This window comes from Pteropus medius, unplaced genomic scaffold (assembly GCF_902729225.1).
Source record: "Pteropus medius unplaced genomic scaffold, Ma_sr-lr_union100, whole genome shotgun sequence".
Classification (NCBI taxonomy): Eukaryota; Metazoa; Chordata; class Mammalia; order Chiroptera; family Pteropodidae; genus Pteropus; species Pteropus medius.
The window spans coordinates 46,289,081-46,313,967 of NW_024344378.1; the positions used below are offsets into that span (position 1 = coordinate 46,289,081).

Genomic DNA, 24,887 nt, shown 5'->3' on the forward strand with positions numbered 1-24,887 from the left:
AAAAATCTACAGACATTCAGTATCATCTGGTATAATAGAAATTCCCCTAAGTACATGCTTCACTCAGTTCAATTAATTAAATAGCATTTATAATTTCTTCTAAAATACTTACTAGCTGATATCCATGATATTCTGAGTGCTGCTCATGGGTAGTTGACGGATTACACACTATTACATCTATACAACTTTTACCACCTTAGGAATTACAAGCTTACAAGAGTCACTTTGTTTTTTCCTATTTTCTTCCTCATAGTTGAAGCCATTGCAATAACAATGTAATAGTGATTAAATGTCACAGAACTGATGAAATATGATGATGTATAGAAAGAGGACTTCCGTTTCCAACCACAATGGATTAACTGCACTAGACGTGCTTTTCTACAGAGAAAAAAATACAGAAAATTGAACAAACTATTTGGAACAAATGTCTTCAGATACTGAACAAGAGATAGCAACTCTCTGAGAAAAGGGAGGCATATAATTGCCATGAAGTTGTGTTTGGAGGCATTTTTCAGATCATGATGAGGATCCCAAGCAAAATACAGTAATCATGCTAAGTTGAGAGGACAGGTCAAAGTTTGGAGAGACTGAAGTGACTGGAATTGGTGGGGAAGAGGATCAGAGAGAAGGGAGTTAAGAAAAAGTTCCATGAGTCTACAAGCAGTCTCCTTGATTCAACATTAAGCAGTATGTTCTTAGGATTAAACTATCCAAAACTGGGCAAAGAACAAACCAAGAAGTTGTAGGCCAAATAACTTCTAGAACTCAGAGCAGGAAATGTTCAAGTTCTGACAGATTATTAAACACTTAAGGCATTTAATAACTACTGTAAAAGGGTCATATTATTAGTAGGGCTAAATTAGCCCTAGAGCAAAAGATACTTTAAATCATGCTTTTTAAAAAAGCTTTAAAATTTTTTTGGAATATCAAGCAGGTTCTTCAATAAATGAACTGCCTACCAACATGAAAATAAATACTTTTAAAGGAAAACAACAAAATCCAGACACTCAACAAAGTAACATTCACAATGTAAAATATCCAATAACATAATTCTTAGATGTCAGCAAGATAGTGGAATGGGAAGTCCCAACCTTTGTCCCCCACAGAAGCACTGATTCAACAATGATATACAGATAAAAATACTTTAATGAGATTTCTCAGATCCAGTTAAGAAGTGCAGTACACCAGGCAAGCATAATTCCAACAGAAACACTGAAATAAGAGGAGCAATTTCACTTTACTTATGTCAGCTCCTCCCCCAAGCAGGCAAGCTCAGCTCAGCATGCCCCAATTAGCAACTTCTCCCACAGAGGGGAAAGAGGAGACTGGAATGGGTATCAAATGTTCTGCCTATTCACCTCACAGATGGAAGTAGCACAGTCTGCATGTCTAGGAGCCACTGAGAACAAAGAAAAGCAGGAGGTGGCTTACTACAGTTGGCACAGCTTGGAATAGTTGGGAAAAGGCTCATGACTTAAGGCTTCTCCCTTGGATGGGAGGGAAAAAAGTAGAATGTGTGTCTGGCATTTTAGCTCTTCAGAGAGCTGTCTGTAGGATTGATATCTGTCTCATCGGACTTTGGGTGCTAATGGGAAACTGGCATATTTTGAATGCCTGATGGCTGATGAGAAGACAGACAGAACAGGGTGGCTTGATGCTATAGACCAAAGAATGTGCAGTGTCACAGATAAACACCAGAGGGAGCAAGAGATTATAAGCGCCTGAAAAACTGGCAGGCCTCTGAGAAATGGCCCACACAGACCTGGAGAAGCTGTATCCTCCCCCAAAGTTTCGGAGGCACCTAAAATCCACAGCTGGGCTGATTGCCGAGGGTCTTCCTTTGTGCGAAGCTAGTCTGTAAAGACTGTGACATGTGACTGATTCTTTAAGAATACAAATCTCAAAGTTAAAAAACACATAAAGAAACAAAGAAATGCAGCCCAAACAGAAGAATGAAATAAATATCCAGAAACTGATCCTAAAGAAACAAGAATATTAATTATCTGGAAAATAATTCAAAATGCCCATCATAAAGATGCTTTATAAGCTCAAGAAAATGATGCATTAAAACGATCTATTAAGAGAGATAAAAATATAAAACAGAAGCATATGGAAATTCTAGCACTGAAGAATTCAATTACCGACCTAAAAAATTCCCTAGGGATCGTTCGACAGCAGACTTGATCAAGTAGAAGAAAGAACTGATAAACTCAAAAATATTATCATCTGATATCATCCAGTCAGAGAAACAAACATAAAAGAAAGTGAAGAAAACCTAAGGGATTTATGGGACAAAGTTAAGAAGATCAATACATACATTGTGGAGAGTTTCAGAAATAAGAAGGGAGAGAGAGCAAGAACAGAGTAGAAAGTTTATTTAAAGAAAGCATGGCCCAAAACTTCCTGAATCTGCAGAAGTTTATGGACACTCAGACTGAAGAAGCCCAAAAGATTCCCAATAGGAGAAACCCAAAGAAATCCACATAAGACACATCAAAATCAATTTGTCAGAAGTCAAAGACAAAGGGAGAATATTAAAAGCAGCAGGAGAAAAGAGAAAGAAAGCGATTCATTATGTACAAGCAGACCCCATAAGGTTTCTCAGCAGAAACCTTGCAGGCCATAAAGAAATAGGATGATATATAGAAAGTGCTCAGAGGAAAAAATGCCAACCGAGAATACTATATCTGGTAAAAAAAAATGATCCTTTAAAAATCAAGGAGAAATACAGATGTTCCCAGATAAACAAAACACTAAACCTACATTACAAAAAAAAATGCTAAGCAAACAAAAAACTACACAACAACATGAAAGTTTATAAAGCTCACTGGTGAAGGTAAATACACAGATAAATACAGAATACTGTTATGCTATAAGGATGATGTGTAAATCACTTTAAATTCTGTAACAGACATTAAAAGACCAAGTATAAATAGAACTTTAGCTACAAAAATAAGTTACTGAGTATACAATATAAAAAGGAAATTCTGACACATGCTACAATACAGATGAAACTTGAACACATTTTACTAAGTGAAATAAGCAAAATATAAAAGGACAAATGCCTGATTCTACTTATATGAGGTACATAGAATAGCCAAATTCATAGAGACACAAAGTAGAATGGTGGTTACCAGGGGTCAGGGGAAGAAGGAATGGAGAGTTATTGTTTAATAGGTATAGGGTTTAAATTTGGAAAGATGAAAAAATTTTGGAGATAAAGTGGTAATGGTTACACACAATGTGAATGTACTTAAAATCACTTAAGTGTATATTTAAAAAGCTAAATTTCATGGTACATATATTTACAATAAATAAGCAGCAGTCTCATACAAAATTATTTAACAAAAAAGGAGACAGGTAAATGAGACTCTGAATAATAAACTGACGCAGAAATGACAGAGATGATAGAACAAAAAGAAAAGGGCTTCAAAAAGATCATTATAAATATGTTATAGAATTTAAAGAAAAATCTGAATATAAATAAGAAAAATATAAATGATGTTTTTAAAATGGCACTTATAGGGTTTAAAAATACAATGTCTAAAATTTTTTAAAAATCACTAGGTAGACTCAGAAGATACTAAGAAAAATAAATCAATGACCTTGAAGAGCAATAAAAACTTCCAAAATTGAAGCACAGAGAGAAAAAAGGCTCTACAAAATGTAAACATTACTTTGTGATATATGGGACAATATCAGACAGTCTGTGTTAATGAAGTCTCAGACACTGTGTGTGTATCGGGGGGTGGAGTGTGTATGGCAATGGAGACTGAAAAATGTAATGAAGACATGATGGGCAAAAATTGTTCAAATTTCATGAAAACTATAAATTCAAAGTCCAGGAAAGTCCATAAACCCTAAACAGAATAAACAAAGTAAACAGCACCAAAACACATCATAATCAAATTGTTGAAAATAAGTGATAAAGAACATCATAAAAGTAAGCCAAGAAAAAAGATATAGTTCATACATAAAAACAAAGATAAAAATTACCATTGACTTTTTATAAAAAAGCTGAAGACATGATCCAGCATTTCCACTTCTAATTATATACCCACAAGAAGAGAAAGCAGTGACTCAAAGAGATATTTGTGCATAAATGTTCATGGGTAGCATTATTCAAAAAAGCCAAAAGGTGGAAACAACCCAAGTATCCATTGGCAGATGAATGCATAAACAAAACGGTAATATATACATCTATAGCCATGCTACCCTGAACAAACCCGATACTGTCTGATCTCGGAAGCTAAGCAGGGTTGGGCCTGGGTAGTAGTTGGATGGGAGACCACCTAGGAAGACCAGGTGCTGTAAGAGTAAAAAATAAAAAAAAAAATAAGGGATTGTAAGCTGACAAGGTCCTTGTAATCTGTGAGGTCAACCAAGGGTTGCCTCACCTAAAAAAAAAAAAAAAAGGTATATATATAACAAAAAATTATTTAGTCTTTAAAAGGAAATTCTGACACATGCTATGACATATATGAACCTTGAAATTATTATATTAAGTGAAATAAGCCATAAAACAAAAGGACAAATATTGTATTATCCCAATTATATAGATACTACAATAGCCAAATTCATAGACTATGAATAGCCAAATTCATAGAGGATGAGGGGAAAAGTAGAATACCAGGGAGTAGGGGGAGAAGGGATTGGAAAATTATTATTTAATAGGTACAGAGTTTGGAATGATGAAAGAGTTCTGGAGATGGATGGTGGTGATGGTGGCACAATAATATGAATGTACTTAATGTCACTGAACTTAAAAATGGTTAAAATTGTAAATTTTATGCATACATAATTTTACCACAATAAAAAAGGATACTTCGATATAATGAAGATACTATAATGAAAAAAGTAAAACCAAAACAAAGCTAAAGACAATTAAATGACATCTTTAAAGTGCCAGAAAGAGAAAGATCAATCTAGAATGCCATATCCAGTGAAAATATCCCTCAAAAGGGAGAAGTGTCTGTTCAGGTCCGCTGTCCATTTTTTGATTGGATTGTTTTTTTTTTCATTGTTATTGAGTTGTATGAGTTCTTGCATATTTTGGATATTAGCCCCTTATCGGAGGTGTTGCTTGCAAATATATTTTCCCATTCGGATGGTTCTCACTTTACCTTGTTGACAATTTCTTTTGTGGAGCAGAAGCTTTTTAGTTTGATGTAGTCTCATTCATTTATTTTAGCTTTTACTTCCCTTGCATTTGAGGTCAAATTCATAAAATCTTCTTTAAGTCCAAGGTCTTTGAATTTAGTTCCTATGTTTTCTTCTATGCATTTTATTGTTTCAGGTCTTATATTCAGGTCCTTAATCCATTTTGAGTTAATTTTGGTGTGCAGTGATAGACAACAGTCTTGTTTCATTCATTTGCAGGTGGCTTTCCAGTTTTCCCAGCACCATTTACTGAAGAGGCTTTCCTTTCTCCACTGTATGTTTTTGGCTTTTTTGTCGAAAATTATTTGCCCATATAAATATGGGTTTACTTCTGGATTCTCAATTCTGTTCCACTGATCCGTGTCTGTTTTTCTGCAAATACCATGCCGTTTTGATTACTGTTGCTTTGTAGTATAATTTGAAGAGTGATGCTTCCAACCTCATTCCTTTTTCTCAGGATGGCTTTGGCAATTCGGGATCTTTTGTGTTTCCATACAAATCTGATGATTTTTTGCTCTACTTCTTTAAAAAATGCTGATGAGATTTTGATGGTGATTGCATTAAATCTATATAATCCTTTAAGTAATGTGGCCATTTTAACTATGTCGATTTTTCCAATTCAAGAACACGGAATATCTTTCCATTTCTTTGTATCTTCTTCGATTTCTTTAATAGGGTCTTATAGTTTTCGTTATATAGGCCCTTCACTTGTTTCATTAACTTTACTCCTAGGTATTTTATTCTTTTTGTTGCAATTGCAAAAAGAATTATCTTTTCCATTTCTTTTTGACACTTCATTATTAAACAATAGGAAACCTGTGGGGAGCTGCGGGTCTTCGGGCCGCGGAGGCTTGGTTGCAGGACTGGGTGTTTTGCCTGCCTCAGACATTGCAGAGCCCTACGCCCTACTTCCTACTTCCTACTTCCTACTTCCTTTAACTTTCATCACTTCCTCCCCCTAAGCACACACCCCTTAGGCTGTCAATAACCCTCACCCCATCCCCTTAGACCCAATGGGCGTGTGGCACCGCCTACTCGGACCATCCAAGAGCCAATGCGCTTGTCTTCCACCAGCTAGCCCCGCCTCCCTTTGTTTGTCCTGTATAAATATCCCCGCTGAAAAATAAAGTTTGAGGCTTGATCAGAATACTGTCTTGCCTCCGTCTCTTTGTGTCTCCTGTCTCGCCTTCATCCTCCATAGGTTCCTCCTCGTCCCGCGTTGTTTTGTCCCGCCGGCCGGGGCAGAAACCTATGGATTTTTGAACATTGATTTTGTATCCAGAGTCTTTACTGTATTTGCTTTTTGTTTCTAGTACTGTCCTTCTGGAGTCTTTAGGGTTTTCTATATAGAGAATCATGTCATCCGCAAATAGTGACAGTTTGACCTCTCTGTTTCCTACCTGGATGCCTTTTATATCTTTCTTTTATAATTTGGCCATAAAAAGAAATGAAAGAGTGATACACAGCGCAATGTAGATTGACCTTGAAAATATTTTGCTAAGTGAATGAAGCCAGTCACAAAAGACCACATAAGATTCCATTTATATGAAATGTCCAGAATAAGCAAATCTATAGACAGAAAGTAAATTAGTGGTTGCCTAGTGCTGGTGGGTATGGAGAAAATGAGAAATGATTGCTAAATATCATGGAGTTTCTTAGAAAGTAATAAAAATTTTTGGGAATTAGTGGTGATGGCTGTACAACTTTAGGAATATACTTAAAATCACTGAACTTTACATGTTAAATTGTTAAATTATTAAATTTATTAATATATTTATTATAAATTTATTATAATTATTAAATTGCTAAATTAGTTAAAATGTTCAGCAAAGATGACAAGCAGATCTTGAAGCAGAAGACTTCCTATTTGTTACTTGGACATGATAGCTGAATTCTTATGGTCAAAAAATTCTGATACAAAGGTAAGCCACAAATCAATTCCTTTTAAATAACAGAAACAAATGGAAGAATAAAAGTATATGCAGGAACAGGATGCTCAAAGAATACTCACTTCTTCCATAAAAGACCAGTACTTGCAGTTACTGCAGAAGCTCCCAGGAAAGCCACCATCATTTGTCGTCGCCTGATCTGGGTGGGCTGTGATCCTCCATGGTACCATCGAGAGCCCAGAGCCAGTTCTGCCAATGCAGAAAATGAGTTAAGACGAAACATCCTGTGGAAAAAAGTAAAAACATTACTCCTAACTAGTGGTAGTGACAGGGATGATGATATCAACTGCAACAAAGATAAGGACTTACTCAGTGGCAGACAATATTCTACACTTTGCAATACCATGTGTTATTCCATTTAATCTCCAGAAGAATCATATGAGAAAAGTACTATTTATAAACCTGATATCAGTCAAGGTACAATTAGAAGACAGGAAACCACATGACAATTTAAATGAGAAAAATTTAGTATACAGTATTATTAATTACAACAGGGACATAAGTACTAAGGGTTAAAAAGATAGCAGATATAGGGAGCAGCCGCTACTTCAAAGGCTGATGCAGAACGAGAAAGTAAATCTGTAACAGGGCCACTCCCAACAGGGCTGAGAACCAGACTCTGGGGTGAGGATGTCTGAGAAAATTACTAAAATGCCACACCAACAGAATTCACTGAAAAGCCATCTACTAGGAAAACTCATGCCAGCAGAACTTGAGACGGTACCCATGGGAAGATGCCATAGTATGGTACTCATTGAGAAACTGCATGTAGGAGTGTTGCCACTAAAACTCCCTAGGAGTTAAGTGTTATTGGGTGTCCCACACGCTGCTAGCCACTGAACGCTACAGGAACAAGCAGCAAAGGACACACTAGAATTGGGAAGAAAACACCCTTTCCTTCTCCAGTCTCCTTCTGGTTTCTCTACTGACAAAGCTTAACAAAAGCTGGCAAGGTAGAAATTTCCAGTATTACAAATAGGAGAATTAAAGATGGATTTAGAGCTGAAAACCAACAGTTTTATAAGTGGCACATTCATTTTACAGATGTGGACACTGAGATACAGTGACTTACTCAAGGTTGTGGCAGCCAGGAAGTGGTAGATCTAGAATCTGAACCAAGAGTGGACTGACTCCAGAGCCCATTTTTAACTAGGACACTTGCTGCCCCCTATCTTGTAATGCTGATATTGCTTTTGTTAAAATAGTTTTAATTAAATCTTTCTCACTCCTAGGTCCTCAGAAGCCCTCCTCCCCACCAGATTTTTTTCATATTTATAACTTCACCTGTTCCTTTAATTTTTTGTTTTAATTCAGAAACATCTGTATTAAGTCATAATATTCAATAAACATTCAATCCCCTATCCCCCATCCAGTAGGGAAATACTACTTTCTGATTCTTTTCATTTTGGGTGTGTACCTTGCCATATCCTTTGCTCTGACCAGTGGAATGTGGGCCAGTTCCACAAAGTTCTTTTAAGAGCTATTGCTGTTAGCCTTCTTGTGCTCCTGCACTCTACCAAGAGATCATACCCCAGGTGGACAGTGATCCTTCAACCTGAGTTCCATGATAAACAGATCTTAGCCTGGACTCAGGCACTGTCAAGACCAGCTAAGCCAGCTGAGCATGGCCATCCAAATGCTTGTGACAAATAAGCCTTTAAAATTTGGGGTTTTTTTGTTGCCACAGCAAAAGCTGACCAATTAAGCATCTAAGAGAATTACTGGCAAGTTCTTATTCAACAAAAATTAATTAAGTTCATACTATTCGGCCCTATGTAAGACCTAAAAGGCCAAAAAAGATTTTACATTCTAAATGGGCAAGATGTGGATAAAACATTTTTGAAATAATACATTTCCATCCTGAATAAATATAAACATATTAAGGTACACATGTTAGAGAATTAAAAATAAAATGAAAGACCAGGGCAAGATAGGTTAGTCAGCAAAGGCTTTTGTTTAGTCTTGAGCCTCAGAATGGTGTAGAATTTTAATCAAGTGATAGAAATGTCAGAAGCACCCCAAAAGACTTAGGATCACCTCTGGCACCCCTGCCCAAAGAATAGAAGATGACACTGTCCCTCTAGACAATGATCTTGAGACCAGAGTCGAGTCCCTCATTCTTTTATTCCGCCAGACAGAATGAAGTAAAAAGGGTCATTTCTTTCTGATTACATGACTTTCAAATCAAAGTATCCATGCTCATCCCTTTTGATTTTCTCAAAGTATATATAGTTCATTGTTTCCGAATTTAAATTATCTTGCACTTTGTACGTATCTTCCTATGGCAACTAACATATTTGTTCATACATAAGTTTGCCTTCCTCAATTGGCTCTGAGCTTCCTTGAAGGTCCAAATTAGTATTTTTCCTCTTTGTAAACATATAGTCTAGCACAAGGCCTATTACATTACAGATGCTTAAAATATTTAACTTTTATTTTTACATGGAAAACATCAAGGTACAAATTATACAAGTACTGATTCCTAACATTTAAGTATACTTCCCAGCTCCAATATATTAACAAAACTATGTCTTTTATTGTTTGGGTTCAAGTCAAAACTACTCATCTGTCTCCTAATATCACTGAGCCAGTTACTGACTCTTCTCTGGGACCTATACCTATAATCTCTTAAGTAAATCTTTTTCCTAGCTTTATTCAACCTAGGTCCAATTTCAAAGTTGAAGCTAAATCTTGTCTTTGTAGACAAAGTGGGAAAACAATGGTTTTTTCTGCTATTTCCTATCACCTGAACTTCAGCCGCACAATTATTATATTCCTCCCTAATCTCAGAAATCATCTCATTTTATTGCACATATTCTAGCAAAATCCAGCACCAAGAAGACTATCCATTATATTTTCTTCCTGTCTGTCAGTTTCTAGTTCATTTTTAAATTAACATTTTCCAAACCCACAAGTGCATTCATTCACATACATAGCACTGCTTTTTTCTGTAATGAAAATGAGCACAACACATATGTATTTGGAGAAAACATTATTCATCACTGACGACAGAAAGAAAATGGCACTTTGTATGTGTATGACAAATAACAACCAATTCACAGGCTGCAACAGGCAAGAGGTGTATAGGCTAGAAGATAAGTTTACAACTTCTGGTCAGATAAGGAAAATAAATAAACATATGATCAAACAAGTTAGCCATGATCACTTGAGAAGACCCTTTGAATGGTGGGCTGAGAATTTTGATAATATATACAACAGGAAACCACCAAACTATTTAAGCAGGAAAAGAACATAATGAAAACATTTTTAAAAGAATATCTACTAGCAGTGAATGGAATAAGCTGTAAAGAACCAAAGGCAAAAAATAGCTAATAGGGCAGCAGTGAGTACAGTCAGAAGGCAACTAATAACTTATGTATTGGATGCTGAGTGCCTAGATTAGGATGATTAGCATAGAAACCAAAAATAAAATAAAAATTTCCAAAGAGAAACAAAACTATCAGATATCCATGTTCAACACACATAACTATTTAACTGCCTAGGAGATGTGGAAGATAAAAAGAAGAAAGAGATTAAACAATACTGACAATACTAAGTATTATGTTAGAAAGTGAAATGGACTAGGAACCCAATGACCCAGGAGCTGGTCTCAACTCTACTACTAAACAGCTGTGCACAGAGGAAGCTCATCTCTCCTCCTTAGGGAAGACTTTACCCATCGATAAAATGAGACAATTGTCTAGATGTGCTGCACAACAGTGAAAAACTGAACGGCAAAATTTAATCTAGTTTGCCCGGGGGGAGAGACTAAGAACATAGCATATACTTAAGATTTATTGGTTTTGAGAATCTATGTCTGTATGCAATGGCTCTAGAAGACTTTTAAACTTTGGAATTTCTGAGTTTTATTAACATTCAACCTACATTTCGACAGTGTAATTCGAATGTTACTGTCAACATCTCATTTCACCACTGGTTCTAATTTCATTCCTCAAAGTACACATCAAAAGATACATCTATTCATCTTTACTAGTGCAATTTTTATAGATGCCCAGTAAATAGAGGAAAAAAACCCCACTGAGAACAGGTTCTATTATAATTTAATTCCTCACTGTGTAGTGAAGAAATAGAGTAGCTAGATGAATGTGTTAATTTTTGATGAGAGACAATTTAAACAGATTTAAGATGGGCTTTCCAACTGAATCTAGAAAATTGAATGGGCGAATTGGCAGCAGTTAAGCAGTAATGAACATTAACATGCAAATTTATGATGTGGATTAAATAAAAGCAAAACCAGTGCATTTTTCTCTACTAACAGCCCCTAATCACACACACAAAAAGGCATGCCTCTAAAAAAATAACTTTGATATGAATTGAAAAAAGATGAAGAGGTATTTCTAACCAGGAAATGTCAAGAGAGGCAAGATAATTTTGTTACCAAAGAAAAGTATTATCTATTCATCAAGAAACACAACAGGTTTTTAAAAAACCTGTAACGGTATATCATTGCTGTTTCTGTTTCTATTATTTTAAGACTATTAAAGTTTTTTTAATGATGTGTGTGTGTGTGCGTGTGTGTATGTGTGTGTGTGAGAGAGAGAGAGAAAGAGAGAGAGAGGGAGAAAGAACAGTTTTGAAGAAGGTCAAGACTATTAAACTTAATGTATTGCTTTTGGTATATTTCAAAGGGTCACAGAACCAGGAAATCATTTAATTCAACATCCTTATTTTATAGATGAAGGAAATGAGATCCATATAAGTAATGTGGTTTATTCATAGCTAATTACTATCAAAACCTACAACAGATCCTAGAGTTCTTGATTCCCAAATAAAGAACTTAAAGTGGAAAAAACTTTTCAATAACTGTTCTTAGCAAAATAAATATAATAGCCACACTCCAAAAGGACATCAAATATACAACTACAGAAAGATTAAAAATGGTATAACATAATACAATGTACTATAAATACTAAAAGTGATAATCATAAAATATTATTAAAATATTATTTCACAAACCAACAGAAAGTTAGACTAAAGATATAAAAATGACTTTGAAAAAGAATGGCTTTGAAAATTATGAAATCTCACTCATAATAGAATACAAATTAAAACTATACTGAGATACTGCTCTTCACACATTAAGCTGGCAAAAATCCAAGTTTGAAAATGTATACTTGTTGGCAATGCTATAGAAACGGCACTGCCGAGGAATGTGTAAATTGGTACAATCTATGAAGGAAGAGCAAGTTGGTAACATCCACCAAAATCACCCATGTAAACTGCATACACTGACCCAGCAATTCCACTTCTGACAAAATACCCTATGATATATACTGCACATCAATGAAATTATACATGCACAACTAACACATATGTATTTTAAAGCAATGCTTATGTATTTATCCATGCAAACAAATATTTAATATTACATATAAGCATTTTCAATGAACTTTAAAGGCAAAATACAAGGTAATATGTGCATGCCAATCAAATTGATGTAAAATATATACGAATTTTTATTTTTGCATTTTTTAATTTATAAAAAATTTAGGTGATGCAAATAAAATTTAATGATACTCTGGGTTTATTTAAATTTTTTTATTTCTAAAAAAAATAAAGGCAGGCCCAGAGGTTGATGTTTCATTCTCCTCAGCCAGAAACTGTCATTTACCAGCCCTACTAGCAGGTTCAGGCCCAAAAATATTTTAGCAATCAACCCATATCATGACAAGGTTCCCTAGTAAAATAATCCTCATTTAAGTCAAACTCATATCCCAAAATTCTGATTATTGTCACAACCTATTCAACTTACCAAACTATTAGAATTTCAGACCTTATCCTGATCCTGACTTAAAATATCTGCTTGCACTTTTCTATGAGATTCACCTCCTGTATTTCTGACCTCTGACAATTGCACATTTAACAAACTATTTAACAAACTATTTGGCTCTTCCAATCTTGACACTGGTCTAAATAAACCTCTGCTGTACTATTACCAACTATTACCAGCGCTACTGTTAAAAGCATTATCTGCTAATTCTGAGGCCAAGATACATTTCTGAGATATACCCAAATTTGGCCACCAACAAAACTTAGACCTCAATTAAACAGAACTTCAAAGTTCTGAAGTCTTTAGTTTACATGAACTAAGAGCTTGAAAAAATAAGGACTGAGTTTCCTTTATATCTGTATTTCCAGAATCTAACATAGCATCTGGCATATGGTTTAGTAGGTGATGGTTTAGTACACCCTGTGAACCTGCAAATATGGTTGCTCTCTGAGAACTACACTGTAAGGTCAGCACTATCTGGGGTAGCCACAAGCATTTACCCTATTCATCCCAGTGGCAGCTATATACTAATCATAGAATTAGATTCAGTGAGCCATCAGAGCCTCAGCCATTAAGTACAGGCATATCGTACTTTATTGCTCTTTGATTTATTGCACTTCTCAGATATTGTGGTTTCTTACAAATTGAAGGTTTGTGGCAACTCTGAGTTAAGCAAGTTTATCAGAGCAATTTTCCAACAGCATTTTCTCACTTCATGTCACTTTGTCACATTTTAGTAATTCTCACAATATTTCAAACTTTTTCATTATTATTATATTTGTTACGGTGATCAGTGATCAGTGATCTTTGATGTTACTATTGTAATTGTTTTGGGGCACACCAAACTGCTCCATGTAAGATGGCAAACTTAATTGATAAATGTTATGTGTGTTCTGACTGCTCTACCAATTTCTCCCATCTCTCTCCCTCTCCTTGGGACTCCTTATTCCCTGAGATGCAACAATATTGAAATTAGGTCAGTTAATAACTGTACAAAGGCCTTTTAGTGTTCAAGTGAAAGAAAGAGTAATACATCTCACTTTAAATCAAAAGCTAGAAATGATTATGCTCAGTGAGAAAGGCATGCTGAAAGCCGAGATAGGCCAAAAGGTAGGCCTCTTGCGCCAATTAGCTAAGTTGTGAATACAAAGGAAAAGTTCTTCAAGGAAATTGAAAGTGCTATTCCAGTGAACACACAAATGATAAGAAAGTAAGACAGCCTTATTGCTGATATGATGAAAGTTTGAGTGGTCTGGACAGATGATCAAATCAGCCACAACGTTCCCTTAAGCCAAAGCCTAATCCAGAGCAAGGCCCCAACTCTCTTCAATTCTGTGAAGGCCGAGAGAAGTCAAGAAGCTGCAGAAAAAAATCTCATGCTAACAGAGGTTGGCTGGTTCATGAAGTTTAAGCAAAGAAGCCATCTCTATAACATAAAAGTGCAAGGTGAAGCAGCAAGCACTGATTGATGTAGAAGCTGTAACAAGCGATCCAGAAGATCTAGCTAAGATAATTAATGAAGGTGGCTACACTAAAGAACAGATTTTCAATGTAGATGAAACAGTCTTATAGTAGAAAAAGATGCCATCTAGGACTTCCATAGCTGGAGAGAAGTCAATGCCTGGATGCAAAGTTTCAAAGGACTGAGTAACTCTTTTGTTAGGGGCTAATGCAGCTGGTGATTTTAAGTTGAAGCCAATGCTCATTTACCATTCTGAAATCCTAGGGCCCTTAAAATTATGCTAAATCTACTGTGCCTGTGCTCTATAATTGGAACAAAACCAGCACATCTGTTTACAACATGGCTTACTGAATACTTCAAGGTAACTGTTGAGATCTACTGTTCAGGAAAAAAAAAAAAGATTCCTTTCAAAATATTATTGCTTATTGACAATGCACCTGGTCACGCAAGAGCTCTGACTGGCGATATACAACGATGTTAATGTTTTCATCCCTGCTAACACAACATCTATTCTGCAGTATATGGATCGAGGAGTAATGCTGACTTTCAAGTCTTATTATGTAAGAAATACATTTCATAAGGCTGTATCTGCAAGAGGTACTGATTCCTCTGATGAATCTGGGCAAAGTGAATTGAAAACCTTATGAAAAATATTTATTTTCTAGATGCCATTAAGAATATTCATGGTTCATGGGAAGAGGTCAAATAGCAACATTAACAAGAATTTGGAAGAAGTTGATTCCATCTCTCAAATGATTTTGAGGGTTCAAGACTTCAGTGGAAGAAGAAACTGCAGATGGGGTGGAAACAGGAAGAGAACTAGAATTGGAAATGGAGCCTAAAGATGTTACTGAATTGCTGCAATATCATAAAACTGTAACATGAGGAGCTGCTTCTTATGGATGGCAAAGAAAGTAGTTTCTTGAGATGGAATCTATTCCTGGTGAAGATGCTGTGAGACTGTTGAAATAACAACAAACGAATTAGAATATTACATAAACTTAGTTGATCAACAGGGTTTGAGAGGAATCTAATAATTAAAGAAATTCTACTGGAGGCCAATGCTATCTAACAGCATCACATGCTATAGAGAAATCATTCATAAAAGGAATATTTGGTTGATACAGCAAACTTCATTGTTATCTTACTTTAAGAAATTGCCACCCCAGCCTTCAGCAACCATGACCCTGATCGGTTAGCAGCCATTAACATTAAGGCAAGACCTTCCACCAGTAAAAAGATTATGACTCACTGAAAGCTCAGGTGGTAGTTAGCATTTTTTAGCAATAAAGTATTTTTAATTAAGGTATGCACATTGTTTTTTAGACACAATGCTATTGCACACTTAATAGACTACAATATAGCATAAACATAACTTTCATACACATTGAGAAATAAAAACATTTATGTGATTTACTTTTTTGAGATATTTACTTTATTGCCGTGGTGTGGAACCAAACCTGCAATATTCCCAAAATATGCCTGTAATTGAATAATATCCTTAACTCTCCTTTATTCTATTTATATGCTCACTGAGTAATTTTACAATTTATAATTCAGCTTCCTATATAGATTGCCTTTAAAGAGAGAATACGCTGATTAGAAGTTAGGAGTATTGCTCCCTTCCTTGGCGCTGCCTATGGAGGTAGCAGCTATATTATTCTCGGCATCATAGCTGTCCTCAGACCCCCCTCATGAAGCCCAAGACTATCAAAGAGGACCAAGAAGTTCATCTGGCATCAGTTAGAACACTGTCAAAATTAAGTATAACAGGCGGAAACTCAGAGGCATTGACAATAGAGTGAGCAGAAGATTCAAGGGTCAGATCTGGATGCCCAATACTGGCTAAGGAAATAACAAGAAAATGAAACGCATGCTGCCCAGTGGCTTTTGTAAGTTCCTGGTCCACAATGTCAAGGAGCTTGAAGTGCTGCTGATGTGCAACAAATCCTACTGTGCTGAGACTGCTCACAATGTCTCCTCAAAGAACTGTAAAGCCATTGTGGAAAGGGCAGCCCAGCTGGCTATTACCCACCAATCCCAATTCCAGGCAGCACAGAAAAGAAAATGAATAGACAGCGTGTGTATGCTTCATATTTGTGTTTTATCAGCACAAATTCTGTCATCTGTCAAAAATAAAAGTAGGACTATCTCACACTAGCTATATTTCTCATGGTAAATTAATAGATTGACAAGCTGGTTTATAATTTCAATCTTCCATGGTATAAGTCAGCCTAAAGAAGCTTCTCTGAATCTTATAAATTCCAAGGCACTGATAAGATCCAGTTTGGGGACTTTCAAGTTTCAAGGGCCAGACACTGGACCACAGTGACATCTTGCATCACTGCTCTGCCATTTTATTCAAATTCCACTGCTGGAACAGATAGCGATGAGAATTTCTCCAAAGTTTTGTATGCTCAAAGTCACTGGACCTAGGGAACTACACTCACTTTCCTTTTACCCTGTTGTAACTGAGTTAGGGGAAGGCAATAAGTGAAGAATCTACAGAAGTTAAATGATGGGAATATTGATTTGCTGGATATGATACAGATTTTTGTGTGGAACAAGAAGACCACTTGCATTTTTGTTACAAATAATATAAGAATACATTTTTATTGTTGAAAATGTTATTGTACAGAAACCGTCTTCATTTTTATCTCTCTGAAATCCTGTCACTCTCCCTAGAAGTAACCTCAGAAAGTTTGTATGTATCTTTCCTAAAATTGTTCTATTTGTTTACATATAAATAATAATACATATACACATGTATATTCATATATTTAGCATTTCAGATGCTTTACGATACCTCTTTTTTAATGTAATGGAATCATACCATACACATTTGCAATTTTATTCAATTTAATAATACAAGTGAAAATTATTCCATCAAGGACTATACGTAGCTACCTCTTTTTAACTACAACAGAGTATTTCATTCTATGACTCGGCACAATTTAACTATTTGGCAATACAGTACAACTGTTTCTATACTTCGCCATTACAAACACAGCTACAAAGACTTTTTTCCTGTGCATTTATTTTTATTCATTTTTATTCAAGTATATCTGTGGAACAGATATCTAGAAATGCAACTGCTTGGTTAAAAGTAGTGTGATCACTTTACGTTTGATAGATACTGCCAAATTAACCTTCAATACTGACATTCCAATTTACACATCCACCTGCAGTGTAAAGGGTATTTCTTTCCCTATATTTGCTATTATCAATCTTCTCCATTTATATGATGAATAAAAAATGTCATCTTATTTAATGAGTATATTTGCTATAGTAAATGAGTTTTATAATCTTTATTTTTTAAGAGTTCATCATTGTTGTACTGAGGATATCTAAATATTAGCCTGTATTTATTTTCTTTTGTTCCAGTCATATTCCCATGCCTTAGGCTTCACCTTTCCTTCCTTGTAAAAATGGGGCATTCTTTTAAACAAGATTTGTTTTAGATAAAATATGTTTTGGTCAGATACAATATTAACACTTTTCACCCAATATTATTTTTTAGTAGAATGCCATTTTAATTAATCAACTAAGAAGAAGTCTAAAACTTTCTCAATCTGAACCATTTCAATACTTTCCCAATTCAGTTTGATTGAGCTCCACCAGAGCTGACTGGAAGGATTATTTCCATATAACATTATGCTTTCTAATGACTGGTTACACTTTCCAAATACCTGACAGATTATCCATTCATTATATTACTGAAAATAATGATTTAATCTAAACAGCAACAAAGTTCTCAAAAATATCCCACAAGTGTTTCATCTTCACACTCCATGGGAAAACAATATTACACACACATTCTGCCATCATGTTTACCCTTTTGAAAACAGAAAAAAATGACAATTCAACTGCAATATAGTGATATAATCACCTTAGTGTTTCACAACACAGAAGGATGCACTTTTTCTTAATTTACTTTACTAAAGCTACAATCTAGAACAACTTATTAAGTACACACTAGGCAGTAATGCAAACATAAACAAGTAAGTTCACTGATATTTGCAATAGTTCTTTGGGAAGGGTGAGTATTAGCCCCAAAACATGTGCAATATATGAAAACAATAGTTGCCATGAACTAATAGGAGAATAGAAAAAAATGAGTTATCTGCTACTGCTGTATTTTTAAAATATATATGTATAGACTTCTGAGAGCAGATTTAAGTAGCTTCAGATTAGCTGGCCAACTTATTCCTTGTGCAGACTACAAAAATTATTACAATTAACATATTTTCATAATTGATTTCATATTCATAGTTTATATACCCATAGAGCTCACTAAACTGGGCTTATGTATCTTTATGAAAGCTGAAACATGAGCACTGAGTCTAATACAATACACAAAGACTAACAGTATTTTGAGCATTAAACACATTCAAACATTTATTCATTTAAAAGTAAATATAAGTTGAATAATGCCAAATAATTATAAATATGATGACTATATAATAGGTAAGCTATTCAACTGGAAATAAGGATAGTCAACTGACTTGATTTTATAATTGTTTTTAAATGTCTTAACATGACAAACTATTTCTGTACTATTCCTCAGACAAGCCCTTCCTCAAGGTCAAATGAAATTTCACCTCATCCATAAAAGTTAATGTAAAATCATTATCACTCTTCATTTCTTCCTCTGAATTCCTGCAGGATTAACATTCTGTATCACAATCATGGTACCTTTTTTATTAAATCATTTTAATATATATCTGTCAGCTTGCCAAGGAGATCGCAAATCTAAAGATATGAAGTATGTTTTAGGCTTGTCTCCTTGGTGCCAATTAATGAATTTGAAGTTATTATTAACAGTAATAACAAGTATTACTGTTCAATTACACTGGAATAGATATAAAATACTTAGGTTCTTTTTCTAGCTCTACTACTAGCTAACTATGTGACCAGGAAAAGCCTGACCTGAGACTGTATTCCGAAAGACACACAGCTCAGGTGGTACCCATTTCTAAGTCATTTCTGGCTTTAAGAGTTCATTTCAGGAAAACAAAATGTAAAAGTATTTTGTATTTTTTGTTAGAAGAAAGCCATCCTGAATGGTTATTAATGAGATAACATCCTACATTAGCATCACTGGTTTATTTCAAATAATCCATAATGTCCAGCTGCCATTATTTCATTCAAGTCATCAGCTATTTATTGAGTAAGGTATTGTGAGGGCACTAGAACAGGCACGAAAATGAGCAAAACACAGTCTACCCACAAAAACCTTAAAATTTGGTAGGGAACATATAAAAACTATTTAAGTAACAATAATGCAAAGCAGGAAAAAAGAACTACAAGAACATATTAACAGGAATTCAAAGAAATGAAATATTACATTAGATTATAAAGTAGAACGGGCTCAAGAACAGCTCCAAGGAAGATTTACTTAGGGTAGAAAAAAACTATATATTTATAAAAGAGTTTGGTTGAATGCATTATCTTAGAAGACTTTGTCAATATTTTTTTCTTTTTCATTTTATCTGTGGAATGAAATAAGCTACCGGAAATATAATCTTTACTACACAATCATGGTACTTCTAAAAATACAATATCTTAGGCTTTAATTATGCCAAATAATTTTTAAAACATCTTCATACATTTCTTTTAGGTGAAATTAATCAGATTGAAAGTTCTGCATTGAAGACACCAAAATGACTGCCAAAATACAGTAGAGATTAACGTTCGTGTCTAGAAAAGATGCATTTTCATACCTCAAAGTGACATTACTGACAGAATAAATGCGAAAAGCTCACACTTCAGCTAACTTTGTTCAGCAGAGAAAGAGCTATTTTAAATGATTTGGGTGAGAATATAAAGTTAATTTAAGTCATACAAGTCTCTAACAGAAAAAAATAATTACTATAGGAACAAGAATCATCTCACAGAAATGTTAGGCTTGACAAAGAACTTTTGTACATATTCGTGCTAAATTAAGATGCTATGGAAAAGCAGGTCAATATGCTACAGGACTCAACTTTCTGATACCCTAAAGCATTCCTGCCTCCATCAAGTACCTACATGCTTCACTTTCTCAAAACACACATACCATACACACACAATACAGAGCCTTTTTACTACAATGGTAAAACTTGAAACTTAAGGCTGGTAAAGGAAGAAGCGAAGAGTAGCAATTTCCCTTCCTGAATAACTGCACTGAAAAACAAAGGGTGGAGGAGGAAAAGAAACAGCCTACTTAAAACAAAAACAAACAACCCACCCAGGAAACTACAGAAACAATAATGATCAATATAAATTTTCTAAAACTTCTAGGATGTACTGTGTTGTGATCAGCAATTCCACTTTTGGGTATTCATCTAAAAGAAACAAAATTACTATCTCACAAAGATATTTGCATTTAGCTTATTTATAATAGCCAAGATATGGAGGCAATCTGGGTGTTCATCAATAGATGAATGGATAAAGAAGAGGTGGTACACATATACAATGGAATATTACGCAGTCATTAAAAAAAAAAAGAATGAAATCTTGTCATCTGCAACAACATGTATAGACCTGGAGGGTATTATGTTGAGTGCGGTAAGTCAGAGAGAGAAAGACAAATGCCATAAGATTTCACTTACATGTGGAATTTAACAAACAAAATAAACAAACAAAACAGAAACAAACTCATAGATATAGAGGACATACTGATGGTTGCCAGATGGAAGAGGGGTTGTGGGGAATGGTGAAAAGGGGAAAGGATTAAGGAGTACAAAATGGTAGTTACAAAATAGTTATGGGGGTGTATAGCATAGCATAAAAAATATAGTCAATAATATTGTAATACCTATTTATGGTGTCAGATGAGTAATAGATTTATCAGGGTGATCACTTTGTAAGTTATACAAATGTCTAATCACTATGCTGTATGCTTGAAACTAATATTGTATGCCAATCATAATTGAAAAATAAAAAATTTTAAATTCCCCCTGCCAAATCTGATAGAACAGGATTTAAATTCCAGCACTGCCACTTTCTGTCCATTTAACCATGGACATGCCACAAATGCTCTCTGCACCTCAATTTCCTCATCTATAAAATGAATGATGACAATACTTATTGGCTTATTGTAGGGATTAAATAAAACGTGTAAAGCAAATGGCAAAAATAAAAATAAAAAGTATTTCCTACTAAAAGGCACTTTCCATTTTTAAATGCTAACTTATAGCATTAAGAGTAGCTAATATTATTAGTCATCACATCGCTTTTGTACAGACAAAAGAGGAACTAATAAAATAAAAACGTGTAACACTGGTTAAGATCAGTAAAGAAATTACTTCAATTTCATTTGCCTAGATTCAATCATAATGACTATACGTTTCATATTCTTTAATACTCAATTACACCTATGACTGCTCACAGTATTTCTCCAAACAGGATGAAACAGATAAAAATCCCCACAGTCCTGCACTCTCATCAGCTGCAACCTGCTTCATCTCTATGTAACAATGATGGCGAGTTACTGAACTCCTGTGGCCTTTCTCAACAGGTGTTCCATAAGGGAATGAAGAAATCTATTAGGCAATGAATTTTTTCTCCTACACCTCTAGAATTGCAGTGGTTTTGTGCCAATAGGAGAATTAAGAAAATAATCACTGAAATAATTTTTTTGTTCTGTGGTTCAGACGAGAAACCCTGGTTGAGAAAGACCATCAGAGATATGGAGAACTAAATAACAAGAACTAACTTATAGCATTAAGAGTAGTTAATATTATTAGCCGTCATATTCCTATTTTATACAGACAAAAGAAGAGCTAATAAAAACATATGTGTAACACTGGGTAAGACCAGTAAAGAAACTACTTCATCTTTCAAAATATCTTCTTAAGCTGCCTCTGCTAAACTTTACAGATCAGTTGAATCAAATGTATCCATCAACAGAGAATAACCATTAATATTTTCCTGATATACTTATTACGAGAGAAAGTGAGTACACCAAAATCCTGATGGTGGTTATGAAAAAAGCCCAGAATTATTCTTACCAGATTTGAAAATAGAAAGCTTCTAAAAATGAAATATTAAAACAATACCACTTTAAAATTTATTTTAAAATAGGTTAGTATCTGAAACAATAGTCTCAGAGCATCCTACCAGCCCCATGAAATGCAACCCTATTTTCTCTTTCTTTTCCCCTTATTGTCTTTCTTTTTCTCTTCTGCTGTTTATACCTTAAGTCTGCAAGTCATTGCAAGGCATTTTTAGCCTCATTGACAGTTCTCAAGAGTAAAGAGAGCTATTAATATATCCTAAGAATTGAGTTTCCTGTTCCATCATCGTGTCAGGTTTCTAAGTCACAGCACAAAGAAAACACAAATGCCCAGTGTTTATCACCATACAGAGCATCTGCTTGACAAGCCAACATAGATGGTGATCTAAATGTCTCCCTTCATCTTTTCCTAACATGCAGCTCTCACCTGGCCTTACTGCAAACAGAAAGTACTTCTAAAAACAAAGAGAAAGAAGGGAACAATGATGTATAAAAAAAAGCAAGTACACTGGACTTAGAAGTCTTAAATTCAAATTTGAGCTACTCATATTTAAACCCTGGATACTATCTGGTCTCAGCGTTATCTATAAAATTAGGGGAATCAGGTTACATGGTCTCCCAGATTCTTTTCTATCTAACCTTCTGTGATTCTGTAGTGGAAAGGTCGAAGATTCACAGAAATATCAGCTCACCTCCCCAAACTTCTCAGAAGCCGAAAATTCCCAAAGCCCTTCAGTTCTCCTACACTTATTTCTCTTTTCTCTAACCCAAAGCTCCTCTCTTTGTCTGTGTTGGTGTTACTAGTAACCAAACTTCCCAAATAAAACCACTATACTAGATAAGGAAAAAAAAAAAAAGGCAATAGGAATTCTCCCTACATCCTTGAGACCACAGTTCCTTTAGTCTGAAAGTTTCCTTTTCTCAGACTTTTAGGTGCTTGCATAGTGCCAGTACACGAGCACTGCCCTAGAGTTGAGTTTACATATTTTAGAATTTTCTATAATCATAACAGAGTATATAGAAACAGCTCAGTTAAAAATAGAGAGAAGATTTGAAAAGACACTTCATCAAAGAAGATACATAAATGGTAAATAAGCACATGAAAAGATGCTCAACATCATTAGCTGTTAGAGAAATGATAATGAAAACCACAATTAGATACCACTATATATATATATATGAATACATATATATATATATATATATATAGTGGTATCTAATATATATATGTATTCATACATATATGTATTCATATATATATGTATTCATATATATATGTATACATATATATATATGTTAGAATGTCTAAAAAAAAACAGAAACAAACATAATATTAAAACCAACAACACCTGATAATACCAAAGATGTACTGTTGGTGGGATGGCAAGATGGTACACTCCTGGTATTTACTCTAAAAATGAAAAAACATATTCACACAAAAACCTGTATCTGAATGTTTCTAGCAGTTTTATTCATAATCATCAAAACTGGAAATAACTTAAATGACTTTCAACAGTTAAATGTATAAACAAACTCTAGTACATCCATATAATAGAATACTACTCAGCAATCAATGAATTAATCAGGAATGAATTATTGACATGCTCAACAGAAATCTCAAAGGTATTATGCTGATAATGAAAGAAGCCAGTTTCAAAAGGTTACATGTTTTTAAGTGACAATCTGAAAAAGTAAAACTATAGTGATGGAAAACAGATCAGATTGCCAGAGGTTACAAGTAGGTACCTATCCAAGTACTAAAACCAGGCCTGACCCCACTTAGCTTCTGAGATCAGAAGGGATCCAGCTTGTTCAAGGTGGCATGGCCGTAGACAAAATTTAAATAATGTAGTAAAGCAATGATTCTCTTGCTGAGCTCTGGGCAGTTTAAAATGGTATAAAAATAATCTGTTTCTTTAACTAGTGCACCTTTTAAACTGTCTAACGTATCACATTTTTTTCTTTGAGGGGTAGTTCTCTACAAAATGTTTCTCTCGTGGTTTGTTTAAAATCGTCTATTTCATAAGTGATGAAAATGCTTAGTTAGAAAAGGTTAATTACATCTAAGAACACATAATAAAGGTCCAGGCCAGAATGAAACTCACGGCTAAGTCTAAAGCCCTTAAAAAAATTATAATAAATAAAAAGCAGTTGTCATTTAGAAAACTAATATACAAATTATTTCCAGAGAGTCTTATAAATAGGGCAATTTTTATGTATTTCTTTATCATAAATTTGTTATTCTGACCCTGAATATCAGTTCAACCTTGTGCAAGCCAAAAACTGTAAAGGATATCAATCATTAAAACTAAACATATAGTCTCACCTACTGTGAAGTAAAACTAGCAGTTCACCACTTCAGCCTTTCTCACAGCAGGCCCAATCTGACACAACCTGGGTAAAGCCATATTATACTGTAAGCTCCAGAGGTTTGAAAACCCAGTACATATCCCACTAATAAACATTTCCTCACATACTGCATGTGAAGTTTTTATGACCTTCTTTGTAGCATCTAAACCCTTTCAT

General features: G+C 34.6%; 1 protein-coding gene and 2 pseudogenes across 6 annotated transcripts in view; 2 read left to right on the forward strand and 1 right to left on the reverse strand.

Moving 5' to 3' along the window:
• Window positions 1-24,887, reverse strand: part of MICU1 (mitochondrial calcium uptake 1) — a 177,588-nt gene that overhangs the window by 134,588 nt on the left and 18,113 nt on the right. For all 6 annotated transcript variants that reach the window (XM_039872078.1, XM_039872081.1, XM_039872082.1 and 3 more), the window contains one exon: window positions 7,172-7,333. In XM_039872078.1, coding sequence (XP_039728012.1) covers window positions 7,172-7,333 — 162 coding nt within the window. The remainder of the gene's footprint in view (window positions 1-7,171; window positions 7,334-24,887) is intronic.
• On the forward strand, window positions 4,199-4,317 carry LOC120609982 (uncharacterized; annotated as a pseudogene).
• On the forward strand, window positions 15,544-16,437 carry LOC120609669 (60S ribosomal protein L32-like; annotated as a pseudogene).